Below are 13,127 nucleotides of genomic sequence, written 5' to 3' on the forward strand. Positions count from 1 at the left end.
GCGATAACTTTTGTGTAAATAGTATGGTAATATACACACCATACACCTGATAACTTAGGTACAAAGACCGAGGTAACTTTGACCAGAGGAAAAAAGTTGTTGAAAACATACACCGGGTAAGTTCTATGTAAAAATTGTGTCAACTTAGATACCACGGGCGCGGTAATTTACGTAGCCTAGACTAGATAACTTTTGACCCCAAAAAAGACAGCAAAACATACATGGGATCTAGTTTCAAAGCTCTCGTCGCGACAGACTTAATGGTGAAAATGGATTTTGAATCAGACATGCAGCTTGAGCTAGAAAACATTTTGAAATGGGAAAAATCTAGGATGGCATCAACTCTTTGTCCTCTAATGCATGCATGCATGTAATTAAAGAGGGAGTGCACATGGAAGAAGATGGAGTCATTCTAATGCATGCATGTAATTATAGGGAAGGAGAGAGTCCTTTATATCTATAGCTTAAAAACGAAATGGTCACCCATTAGTATGGTCCTTTATAATAAACCAAATAAAGAGCTAAATATCCCTCTTATGATGATATAATCTCCAAAAAATGCATGGACCCTCACATACTTTGCATAGTAAGACTGACCACCAATATTTTACATTTTACATTTACAGAAACAATACATGAATAATATAAAGTTTGGAATAAGAGATCTCGTAAATAACATATCAAATATGAGATCACAAAAAATTGTGATGAAATGGATGACACAAACATACCTTTTGGCCATCGCATGAATGATCTTTCCGGTCTTTAAGTTGTCTTATAGCAACAGAAGACTGAGTATATATTGACCCAAAAAAATGGACAACCTAAAATAATTATCCAGAAATATAGCAAACTAGAGAAATATATAACTAATGATAAGCTAAAGATCAATTTAAAATGATTTATCAAACCTGTTGCTTCATTTGAATCACGCCACACTTTCATTGATTTAGATAACAATGTTACCTAGAGAAGTAAAAACATGAAACTCATCTATCATAAAAAGATAGAAAAAATATATGTAATATGAGGTGCATTACCTCCTCTTGGCTTAGCACCTCTGAGGCGCTATGCAGTCTAAGCAAAGTCATTTTAGAGTTGAAAACCAACGAGGGGAATGCAATGTCATAATAGACCTTCCAGTTCTTTAGGTCCAGGAATGATATCACAAGAAACCTCAATAGAAGGGTAGGATCCTCTTCAATTTTACCAGATAAAATATCATGAAAGATCTACATCCACAATATTATACATCATAAAATTGCGAAAATTAACAAAACCGGAAAGAAATAAGATTAAAGATCGCACATTAAACAGTGTACCTTTTTCCCTTCTTCTTTGAGTAGAAAGTCCACATCCAGATTTTTGAAGCCCAGCATGTTATTAGTGTTTATGAGGGTCCCCGGAATTGTACAACTGTTCCTAGAGTGAAATGATTTGAAGCCCAGCTCTCAAATCATTTCACTCCCGCCCGCCCTAAATCCTGGTCTCGTCAGGCTATCCCCAAAATCCTGGTCTCGTCAGGCTATCCCCAAAATCATTAGAAGCATCAGCTCTCAAATCATTTCACTCCCGCCCTAAATCGCTAATGTACTATCGAAAAAAATTCGGAGACAATCAACGGGGAGAGGATGCTCACCGGTGATGGGGACTGGGGAGTCGTCGATGCCGAGGACGTCGAGCTTGAGGCAGCGGACGGCGTCCCAGAATCCCGGATCGACGCAGCTCTCGATGGCCTCCATCTCGAGCGGACGCGCATGCGTCTCAGCTTTCGCCGCCATCTTTCCGTCTCCTCTTTTGGATTTGAATAACCCTTGCAACTGGAGCAGGGTTTGCTTTGGCTTATGTGCATATAACTGCTGCACACGACCATTGCGTTTGGTCAAGGAAATCGGGGAGAACAACGTAACGTCTTCAAACAGTAATTCGACTCGACCTTAACCTCTTTGCAGCTTCCGTCAAAAGTAAAAAGTGGGCCGTGCTCTGGGCCAGGCAGGCCGACCGAGTTAGCAGCCTGTCAGGACCCAACCTCCTAAAAAAAGAGTTAGCAGCCTGCCAGGACCCAACCCCCTAAAGTTTGAAGGTTCCGAAGAATCAGACATTTTCATAGTTCACCCGCAGCTCACTTACCTCTTCGCAGCGGCTGATGATTGAGCACCGTCCATCGGATCCGAGGGTCTACAATTGTATCTCATTTCTTGGGTCGTTCCTGTAGCTGGCTATGTAAGCTGTGTAAGCATAAAAAAGGCAGGCTATGTTCTGGCCGGCATAAACTTCCTTGTAATATCCTAAATTTAGCCAGCATTCCTCTAAGAGTAGTAAATCTCTGTGACATGCTGAGTTTCCCCTGTTTCTAAGTGTTCCATCACTGAATCTCTTTCTGTTCACTGAATTCCCTAGCCAGGGCCTGTCACAGCCCCTGTCTTAACATTTTCTTTTGGTGTTTTCTTAGAAAAGATGGCTGAAAGAGGATGTGGGGTATTTGTTCATGAGCTCAAATGGACTCCGATGAACAATAAATTCATAAAAAAAAGGTATAAAAAATAAAAAAAATCCTGATTTTTTTTGGCAACCAATGTTGAATGTTTTCTGCCACAACTTCCATGAATGTCATTCCATAATGAAAATTTGTATGCATTTGAATCATTCAACATGTTTTGTCACGAAAAAAAATCTTCTTTAAAATTCTTTACCATATTTTTTCGAATTTACTGTTTAAAGGTGCATATGTGCTCATGCGCAGAAGAGGACTTTCGCAGTCGGACCTATGTTCAACAGCGATCCATAGAAAGGGAGAATTCACGGTGACCAACAGTGAATTACACCCAGAATAATTTCAAACTTCACATCACTTAAAACGACTAATAGGTTCAACATAGGCACAGTAATATCTCGCTTAACTTCAATTCACGCACTCCTTGTTAACAAGCAAACGAGACAGAAATGGCAAGCTCGCTCAACCAGAAGACGCATATTCAGTACAGAGCGATCTCTCCTTTCCAGCCAAAACACAATCTAGCCGTGCAGTATTAAGCTACCACCATGTACGATTAATAGGTGCCTTAAAAGCGGAACGGATGGCATCAGTGCTCCAGGTGGAAAACACATTCGGTCAAACGCTGCAGTTTGCTTGCATCAAGCTTCTGGTTAGTCTGGGGCTTCTGTTTTCTGACAGTAAGCATCTTGGTTGCCACATCCAGACTCCAACCATTTTGCACCGCATCTGCATCCAGGAACAAGGCAACGGTTGTCATCAACTGCATTCACACAAGTAAAAGCAACAGTGCAGCAATAATAAAAAAATTAAAAAGCACATGCATAATCATTTTCCAGGACAACATTAATGTACAGTATGTGATACTCCCTCCGTACCAAAATAAGTGTCTCAACTTTGTTATAACTTTAGTAGTACAAAATTGTACTAAGGTTAAGACACTTATTTTGGGACGAAGGGAGTATCTAACAAGGAAAAGCAACTGTGCAACAACAGATGAACAACTAGTCAAACTGGAACCAAGTTAAACGACTTAAAACCTTCTTACCCACCAGGGATTTTGATAATTACTCCCTCCGTTCCTAAATATAAGCCTTTTTAGAGATTCCAATATGGACTAAATACAGAGTAAAATGAGTGAATCTACACTATAAAAGAAGTCTATATACATCTGTATGTAGTTCGTATTGAAATCTCTAAAAGGGCTTATATTTAGAAATGGAGGGACTAGAAGTGTAAGAAAAGATGTACTTATTCAAGTAAAAGTGCATACACAGAGAAGTAGTTGGTTGCATCCAACATGTCCCCTGACTCTGCACAGTCGTGGTTAACGCAATTTGATACGGATATCAATTAAATAATACCAGCCAGTTCCTATTCATATAAAAAATCCAACAAAGTAATGATGGTGTAAGTAATACTATTACTCTTCCTATATTACTTTATACAAGAATTCTACTCCCTCTTATATTATGTGACGGAGGGAGTAACTATGAATAAGTAGCAAATCATTGTGCCTCAGTCACACTTAGCTCAAAAAACTAGGTTACATAAAAATTCTGCATTATTGTGCAAATTGATAAGAAAACAATAGTGTGAATGTGCAGTGTACAATCTAGGGAAGAGATAATGTCTGATGGCCTGGAATGGAATTGACTGCCATATAGGAAAGGTTTCTCCTTTATGTGTTCAGTCGACCAGCAAGGCAAGGGCATTGTAATAAACATAATTTTATCTACAAGCATGAGATCATTATGCTTGAGGCAATCATTCAGAACCCCAGAGATTAGCACTTGAAGATTTAACACCTGATAAGGTCCCAGAGCCAAGGACACATGACAGCGGTTGGTAAATGATCAAGTGCCAATCCTAGGGGTCGTAAATCTAAATTCACTGATTTTTAAATGTGAAGCAGAGCAGCAGAGCACTTGCACCTTCAAATAAATCATACTCGTCTCACTATCAGAAGGAACGCAGGACATATAGATCACAGATGCTTAAATAGCAGATGGACACACAGAGAGAATAGGCATGTTGTTTCTCATAATATAAGTTTGATATATCAGAAGGATAGGATTTCTAAAAGACATAACTGGATCCGGGCCCTCCTGGCCAGCAATATATGTGTTCAGAGAAGTATTCATGATCAATAAAAAAAGGAAAGATTGCCATCTCAAATATGCTTAGGTTTGCCGGTGCAGATAATGACACATGCTCCTCAAGGATATCAACAGAACTAAAAAACTGTAGGTAGCAAACCATCTCACTCAGTAACTAAATTAGAGTTTGATCTTATACGTGTTAGGGTAACACTTCATAGGGAAGATCTATTATTATTCTTAGATTAAAAAAATGCAGTTTGCATGTTTCAAACCAATCAAGCAATTAAACAGGTTAGAATGCTCAAAACTCGCTATTATCTAGCTGAATTGAAAAACGTACAGTTAGTAGCATCCTCCTCGCTCATCCCCATGAAGTGAGCCACATCTGCAATGCTGATTGTGGTATACGCAGAAGTCAACAGCTCAAATATCCTCTTTCTGTAGATTTCTACACATTTACAAGCCAAAGTGAAAACTCCATGTTAGCCAGTAAGGCAATAGAGCAATCGAAAACAAAAACAAATATACGAGTAATTCCAAACATTGTAAGCAAGACAAGATCAGTTAACCATGAAAGTAACAGGGACAATATTACCCCAATGATAAGTTCAGAGATCAACCTTTTTTTCCGGCAGGAAAAAAGATCGCAGGGGATTCATACAAGAATTTAACCTCTCTAGATCTACAAACATACCACATCGGTACCACAAAAAGCGCTGTAGCTGGCATAACTGTACTGTTGATTAGAGAAACAACCCCTATCAGCAGTATCTAGGCATGAAATAGCCAACATCTTATCTAAAACCAAAATCATATGTGGATACAATGCGACAACCATCTGTGGGACCAATATTTCCTATATGCACTAGAGTTTTTCAGCGACCAGATATCATAGCAAAAAATTCTACTACCAATGTCACATTCAAATTCAGTGAGGGTGTTGTCCAAGTACAAAGATAAACCTTCTCCATGAATACTCCATAAGGGGCAACCTACTTATCTGCTTCGCCCCACCCCCATCACAAAACAGAACTACCACAGCTCTATCAAAGCAAGCAATCCAAACTACATTACATTACACAACTAGCACAGGAGAACTATAATACGACGCTAAAAAGTAAAAAAAAAAACAAGGGAGATACCTAGGAAGCCGGCCACAAAATCAGCGATTTCAGGCCCCCACTCGAACCCCTGTGCGGAAGTATAGACCCCAGCATAGTCACGGTTCCAGAGGCACTGGCCAATCTTCCAGATGGCGCCCAGCTCCGGATGAGCTTCCTTCACCTCCTGCGGCACCGTTTTCCATAGAAACCTCGCGCTGTTCCTGCTCACGCCCCCAGACCACACATCATTGCGCTAGGTTAAAATCCAAATCCGAACGCGGAAAAAGTAACAGGAAAAAAAGGGGGCGGGAGCAGATTACATACAGGTCATTGAGGTAGAGATGGGCGAGGAGATGAACGGCGTAAGGCCAGTCGTCGGTGGCGACGCCCCGGGACGCAACCTGCGAGTCGAACCACGGGGCGCGTTAGGGGAGGGGGGGAGGGGCCGGCAGAGGGAGCGGAGACGCTTCGTCGCTAACCCTTGTACGGGTGGGGCGGGAGAGAGGGGAGTATCCGTACCTGGAGGAGGAGGTCGTCGCAGAGGGTGGCGATGGCGGAGTAGGACTTGGCGGAGAGCGCGGCGTGGACAGCTGAGAGATCCATCGGAGGAGGAGGAGGAGATCGCCGGCGGTGGGGTGTTTGGGGGCGAGGGTTTTGGCCTCTGAGATTGTGCGATTTCAGTAAAATCCGGGCAACTTTCGACGTCTTGTTTCCGGAGGAGAGAGAGAGAGAATACGGAAAGAATAGAACATGGGATGTGCATATCAATCAAGCAGATCTAGCCCATCCAGCCCAACTACTTCTTCGTGGACCAGGCCAATAAAATTTTGTGGTTTGGGGGCGAACTCAACCCCACCTCAGGCTTTCGTTTTTCTCAAAAAAAAAAAGAACTCAGGCTTTCCTCCTTTGGAAAAACTCTGGTTTGAAGTTCAGGCTCGCCAAATCAGTAATTTAACTAGTAATAAATCTAAGAAAATAACTTAATTACTATTATTTGTGAAAATAATCAAGATCTATTGTAAAGATTCACCGGAAGTATGCACCTCGAAATAATAAAAATTACATCAATGTCCATGGACCACCAAACAACCACTGCCGCCACTAGTACGAACCGTCACCACGCCGTTGTCGCTGCTTCGATACCAGAGCCGTCTTGACATTGTCGATGAAAGCCAAGAAGCCTTCGTGCACGTGTCCCTAACTAAAAAAGATTGGCTTGCTATGAAGTAACATATATCGAGATCTCAAGTTGCTCTAGATCTTAGTTGAATATTCTGATATTCCTGTTGCATAATTCGATACAGGCATACAACCTAAACCTTGACAATCATACTTAGTCGGTGCTTCTTTGTGGCTTTTTCTCCTAAGAAAACTTCTTCGTGACTCTTTTTGTTTATTTCCATAAGGTTTTTTTTTACAAAGTTGCTAAATCGGTTTAACAGTTAAATTGGTTTGTTAAAGGGAGCTTTGTCGTGTTAATCCAAACTCACGATTGAATTTTTCATTTTGTTTCCTATTTTTACATTGATGTGCTAATACCTATATGCCTCTAGTTATGTTCAACAATTTTTAAAACGGTTAGCATGAGATTTTGATGTTGGATGCACTTTTCGCATATCAAATGTTCTTCCACCTCTTCCGAAGCATGCTGCTACTAACTTTCCTTCTGAAACTTCATCAATCATTGTTGCATATTAAATTGTTGCCACGGTGGGTAAAATCGAAGTTGTTTAGAAAATTGTTAATACTGATCGCATGCTTTCCATGTGTTCCCAAAACGTTAATAGAAAATTACTCTAACTGCGTGCAAGCACCGTGCAAGTGTGATGCCACAAAAGTTGCGAATATACAATTATACTCTTAATGCTATACTAATTGACCACTTCATTAGGAAGCACGGTGCGAGTGTGATTCACCGGAAGCAGGAAGTCATAACGAGTATGTGGTTTGAAAAAAGCCTCGACTACAATCAAAAATTAAGGGACAACCAAATTCGAAACGAGCAGTATTGGGAGGGGTTAATATCAATCCGGCGAAGTTCGTCCAGTTAAGTAAGGTGGGGGAGCGTCTAGCCATGAGCCACCATAGCCGGCCCCAAGGACGGTGAGGACCATCAAGCATCAAGCACCCTGAAATTATTCAAGTCTCGCGTGTTTGCCTGGCACATATATAGAAGTAACAGGCCCCCACATCGTCCCCCGCATAGAGCGACTCGGGTGGCTCCCCAGACCCTAGCCGCCAGGCACCACCTAATCTCCCTCCCTTACCTCCATCGTAGTTGGAGAAACCATCGGGCTATGCACCGGCGGCCGACAGCGGTGGCAGAGACTCTCATCTCCCCTCTCTCGCACCAGGTGGCGCGGGACACCCAATCGCACGGGGGCGTGACCCAGGATCTGGGCCACGGCGGCGACGCGGCGTCTCGTCCCTGGGACTATGCGGATCTGGGTCACGACGGCGATGTGGCATCTCATCCCTGCGACTGCGCGTGGCCACGTCGTGGTGCTGGATGGTGGGGGCGGTGTTTGTGGAGGCGCCATGGAGGTTTGGGGGCCGTGGCGGTGGCCGCCCCAGCGGCCGATGTCTCCTGATCTGGTCACCATTTCCCCTCTCTGTGCGCCTCCATATTTGGGTTGCGGCCCGGTCCTCGATGCAGTTGGAGCTGGGGGTGGAAATTCACAGATCGATCGGCGGTGAGGTTGGGAGATGTGACTGACGGTGAAACCAGGGCGTCCTTGACGGCGGATGGTGGCGGCATCTTGGGGTGTCATTACCTTGATGAAGGCATTGTTGGTGCAGCTCTTGTCCCCCCCCCCCCGGTTGCTCTGGGAGAAACCCTAGATCTGGGCTTCCCGGAACAGACGATGGCGACGTTCGACGTCGTTATACCTAATGGGGACATCGTTTGGAGCAGCTACTGGCTAGAGGGGTGGTGGGCCTCTATGCTTCTCGTGCAGTGACCATGGTGGAGCGGCATGCCGTCTACCTACCATTTGATGGGCGCGCGTAGGAGGCTGGTGTTGTCGGCGTCGTGCCCCTAAAGATGGGACTGAGGAAGAGGGTGGCGTCAAGACTCATGTGTGCATGCGACCAATTGGTGCTCTCGGCTAGCCGACGAGCGGCTTGGTGAGGCTAGTGATTTCTCCATGTGCGTGGCGCGAGGTCAGGGCACATCATCAATCTTGTAGGTATGTGACTTTAGGTTGATCTGTGTATTTTTTTGTAAAACATTTTTTTTTTGTAAAGCCTTGTTGACTTGCAGATGCTATGGGTAATCTACCTTTTCTCGCGGCTAGCCGACGGGCGGCTTGGTGAGGCCACTGATTTCTTATGTGTGTGGCGCGAGGTCAGGGCACATCAGCACCTTGTAGGTATGTGACTTCGGATTGATCTGTGTATTTATTTTGTAAAGCCTTGTTGACTTGCAGAGGTTAGGGGTAATCCACCTTTTCTCCATGCTAGCCGGGCGGCTTGATGAGGCCACCGATTTCTTGATGTGCGTGGCGCAAGGTAAGGCGCATCATCAACCTTTTCTTTTTGAAATAGGGCACATCATCAATCTTGCAGGTATGCAACTTTGGGTTGATCTGTGTATTTTTTTTTGTTGACTTGATTTGTGTATTTATTTATTTTTTACTTGCAGAGGTTGATGTGCTTTCTTTTTGTTGACTTGATTTGTGTTTTTTTTTACTTGCAGAGATGTGCGTGGCGCGAGGTTAGGGCATATCATCAACCTTGCAGGTACGTGATTTTGAGTTGATCTGTGTAATTATTTTGTAAAGCCTTTGACTTGCAGAGGCTAGGGGTAATCCACCTTTCCGAAAAAATAATCAGGCTGCGAACATTCCTTTGAATTCTCAACTAGGCAGAGCAAACCGAGTAATTTCTATGTTTTTCATGTGCCCAGTCCACAAATTCAAGCCTTGCCACAGGAATATTCTAAATCATCAGCACACTGGGCAAACTGATTCCAGCTGCCATGCTCAGATCAAAATCACAAACAAATAAAACGATGGGCAGCAACATCATAAACAAATTTTCTGAGCTAGATTTGATGATAAACACATTCAGGATGCTACAATGCACAGTTGGAATGATAACCAGGTCTGGTATATGAAAGCAAATGGAAGAATTAACCTAGCTACAAAATCATAACTAGCCTCACCCCCCCACACTGAGAGTCACTCTATCAACTTTAAACATAAACCTAACCACATAAAGTTACAACAGCCATTAATCTAGCAAAGATGAGACTTGTTGCATGCAGTCGATGGGCCAGCCAAACTACTCTTGAGGAGGTCCTTGAGGAAATGGTCCACGGCCACGACCCCCACCGCGTCCACGGCCACGTCCACGTCCTCGACCACGGCCCCTTCCTCCATCACCTTCTGCACAGGAGATTCATAAGATAACATTGCTTAGTGGTAATATTCAGAGAGAAGTTGGGCAACTGGGAAAGAATTATTCAAAGGAAAGCCAATTTATAATATCATCACTACTTTCTACCTTAGTCAAAGCACAATATTAGCATCACATTGAGATTTTAAATACTATCTGTGGTTCTGCACATCTCTAATTAAGTGGTCTAGCATTAAGTCACTATATTTTTTACTAGTGATGTATCCATAATAACCTCAAAAAATTCAGATCCAAACTCGAAAAACACATTGAGCAACAAAAAAGACAAATACAGCATGAATAGTGCAAAAACGATACTATTCACATCAAGATAAAAACTGGGGGCTGTTAGTAGAAAATTTGAACAGAACTAACCATATCCTTGCACAGGAGGTCCATTATGCTCCATGCCATGATACCCACCAGCTTCTTCATTTACATAGCCATAGCCATCACCACCATAACCCCTTCCAGGCCCAAAGGATCCACGCCTACCCCTTCCTCTCCCTCTGCCACGATATCCCCGTGGACCTTCCATGTCTCCATTCTCATCATCATAGTCTGCCCCTCCATCGCTGAACCCTCCTATATATCACAATGGCCCAAATGTAAAGAAAAATTAGGAACAAAACAACATGAGCAAATTCCATAGTTAACTTACGATACAGTGTAAACAGGCAGATATTTTACCTCTTCCCCTGCCCCTTCCCCGGCGACCACGGCCTCTTCCACGGCCACTTGGCACATCCTCTGCATCCTGATCAAATTCTGTTGGTGGCCTGACCTGATCAGCTGGTATCGGTAGCTGGTAACTGCAGAATTCAAAGCCGTGTTTCAAATGTGTCAAGAGATGAGTCCCCAAAGTAAAATTGTGCATAGCCCTATTTAACAGACAAGACCAGGATTGCTTCTAAAATAGGCAAAAGGCGTGTCTAGGGCAAAAAATTCCTACATAAATATTTTTAGTTATAAGCGATTGCAAACTCTCTCCAGTCCTTGTATACTAGTGAGCATGCGCTTGTTAAATGAGAAAACATAACAAAAACTGAGGTGGAACCACGTCGTGATACAACAAACCATCGCAGAAATAAATTCCATGGCATGTGAGAAACTATACGCAAGTTACAACTCCCCACCAAGTATTGATCAGACATAAAAAAAGAAAGGAAAAGGATGATGCTACTAACCCAGGAGACGATGTATCCAGCTCTTTCTTTGACAAGGTAATGGTAATCAAGGAAACATGGCGAGTAGTCTCAAGTCTGTCAAGAAGTCGTACAAGAATTCTGTCAGAAACACGATGTACTTCAAAAACTGGAAGTGTTTACACTATGCTAATAAATCCAGTGCTTACACATTCAGGCCTTCTTCCAACGGCTCCCAAGTGTCAGTTATATTGATTGATTCGATGGAGTTATTCTGATGGAGACCAGCAATCCTTCTCTGCTCAGACATAGCTTGAAAATGTTAACTTGGTATAACTGCAAGGAGTAGTAAGTATTTACTAGCAATTTGAACCAGTTCTACCTTGAGAAGCTCCACAATGGCCACTGTCTTGTTGATAGCCCTTCCCATAGCCTTTATAACAATTTCATCTGTAGCTTCTTCCTGTTAAGGACAGAAAGTTATAGGTGCTTTAGGTACTTGTTAATAAAAAGAAATAGATATGCCCAAGATTATCGTTCTAAAACTTAAAACAGCAACGGGCACACATTCAAGCGAAGGAAGGCACTCAGCCACTCAACCACAAGACAACCTAATGACTATTGAATCTCACTGGCATAGTATAGATCCACACACATAAAAAACAGTAATACTAGTAATGATGATACAGTAATAAAATTAATAACATCCCAATGCCCGACTGTAAACTTGAATCGAGTATCAAGTAGTAAAGCTAATCAGTAGATTCCTAAAAGTTGCATATCAAACATAAACCCTAGACATCCACCAACAGCAACAATAAACAAAGCATCGTACGGAAAGCGGTGCCTTCCCAAGTGAGCGAATACTATTAGTCAAACCAACGCCTATAGCACCATAACGGATCGCAAGGGCCTTCGAACAGTAAACCTCTGCGATTGGATGCCCTAATCACCTATCCAACATCGGGACTGAACCCGTACTAAACCCTAACCAAAAATCGCCAGGCGTAAAAAGGAAAAACGGTCTACCCGCCGCTCCCTGGAACCGACGGCGGCGAGCGGATGTGGACAGGCAAGGCGGCGCTTACCTGGAGCAGGGCGAGGGCGTAGGTGATGTAGTTGCGGGTGCGGCCCTGCGCCGTGATGCGGATCTCGTTGGCGCCGATGGGCGCCTCCTCCCGCGGCTTCTCGACCCTCTGGTAGCGATCCATGGGCGCTGCTCCTCCTCGACCCTCTTCGCCGACGCGCAGACGGGAATCCTCTCGCTCGGAATACGACGGGCGCTCTGTGGTTTGCGGTCGGTGGAGATAGTCGCGGTGGCCTCTCGAGGGGGTCGTCGCGGTGGCTGATATAGGAGCGGAGGGGAGGGAGGAGGAGAAGCAAGCGGAGACGGATAGGGTAGGGTTTGTTCGCGTGGGGTGGCCTGGTCCGACAGGGACCCGGTTTTGGTGTCCGGGCCCGGCACGTTCGGTCGGCGTGCTGCGTTGGGTGTTCGGCTCCTTGGTCTGGTCCGCGTCCGCGTCGTGGGGATCTGGGCCGTTGGTTCTGTGATCGCGTGGTGGCGATGGTGGTCAGAGAGAGATTTGTCCCTGTCTGGTCAGTATGGACGCGTGTTTGTTCGTGTAATCTGTGGGCTCATCCGATATTTCGTGGGCAGATATTATTTTTTAGTCTGCATATAAGATTTGGTCAAAGTTAAACTTTGTAAAGTTATATGTTATGAAAATTAACATCTACTCCCTTCGTTCCTAAATACTCCCTCCGTTCTGAATTACTTGTCGCAGCAATGGATGTATCTAGAACTAAAAAATGTCTAGATCCATCCATTTATACGACAAGTAATTCCGAACGGATGGAGTATTTATCTTTCTATAGATTTCAACAA

At 43.7% G+C, this 13,127-nt stretch overlaps 2 protein-coding genes and 1 pseudogene across 2 annotated transcripts; all 3 read right to left on the minus strand.

The window, feature by feature from the left end:
• The window catches only part of LOC119367850, a 29,427-nt pseudogene extending 27,531 nt beyond the window's left edge, over positions 1-1,896 (minus strand).
• Positions 1,897-2,798: 902 nt separating this feature from the next.
• On the minus strand, positions 2,799-6,423 carry LOC119364281 (COP9 signalosome complex subunit 8-like). The gene is made up of 5 exons (XM_037629723.1): positions 6,219-6,423; positions 6,024-6,100; positions 5,739-5,920; positions 4,937-5,044; positions 2,799-3,223 (listed from the first exon to the last, which is right to left on the minus strand). Exons 1-5 carry the CDS (start codon positions 6,300-6,302, stop codon positions 3,084-3,086), a joined length of 591 nt encoding a protein of 196 aa, XP_037485620.1. The 5' UTR covers positions 6,303-6,423; the 3' UTR covers positions 2,799-3,083.
• A 3,291-nt stretch (positions 6,424-9,714) lies between these two features.
• Positions 9,715-12,656, minus strand: LOC119364282 (ribonuclease P protein subunit p25-like). Its single transcript, XM_037629724.1, has 7 exons — positions 12,331-12,656; positions 11,625-11,705; positions 11,452-11,540; positions 11,285-11,359; positions 10,788-10,909; positions 10,473-10,682; positions 9,715-10,087 (listed from the first exon to the last, which is right to left on the minus strand). The coding sequence occupies exons 1-7, from the start codon at positions 12,451-12,453 to the stop codon at positions 9,984-9,986; spliced, it is 804 nt and encodes a 267-aa protein (XP_037485621.1). The 5' UTR covers positions 12,454-12,656; the 3' UTR covers positions 9,715-9,983.
• Between the last annotated feature and the right edge of the window lie 471 nt (positions 12,657-13,127).

The sequence above is a fragment of the Triticum dicoccoides genome, chromosome 2B (genome assembly GCF_002162155.2).
Source record: "Triticum dicoccoides isolate Atlit2015 ecotype Zavitan chromosome 2B, WEW_v2.0, whole genome shotgun sequence".
In the NCBI taxonomy this organism is placed as follows: Eukaryota; Viridiplantae; Streptophyta; class Magnoliopsida; order Poales; family Poaceae; genus Triticum; species Triticum dicoccoides.

Bases quoted from the DNA above. Each gene is read 5' to 3' on its own strand.
- LOC119364281 (XM_037629723.1), bottom strand. From the start codon at position 6,302: ATGGATCTCTCAGCTGTCCACGCCGCGCTCTCCGCCAAGTCCTACTCC. The intron at 6,101-6,218 runs GTACGGATACTC...TTCGACTCGCAG, and splicing joins GCGACGACCTCCTCCTCCAG to GTTGCGTCCCGGGGCGTCGC. The intron at 5,921-6,023 runs GTATGTAATCTG...GGGCGTGAGCAG, and splicing joins CATCTCTACCTCAATGACCT to GAACAGCGCGAGGTTTCTAT.
- LOC119364282 (XM_037629724.1), bottom strand. From the start codon at position 12,453: ATGGATCGCTACCAGAGGGTCGAGAAGCCGCGGGAGGAGGCGCCCATC. The intron at 10,910-11,284 runs GTTAGTAGCATC...TGAATTCTGCAG, and splicing joins CTGGATACATCGTCTCCTGG to TTACCAGCTACCGATACCAG. The intron at 10,683-10,787 runs GTAAAATATCTG...TGTGATATATAG, and splicing joins GGGAAGGGGCAGGGGAAGAG to GAGGGTTCAGCGATGGAGGG.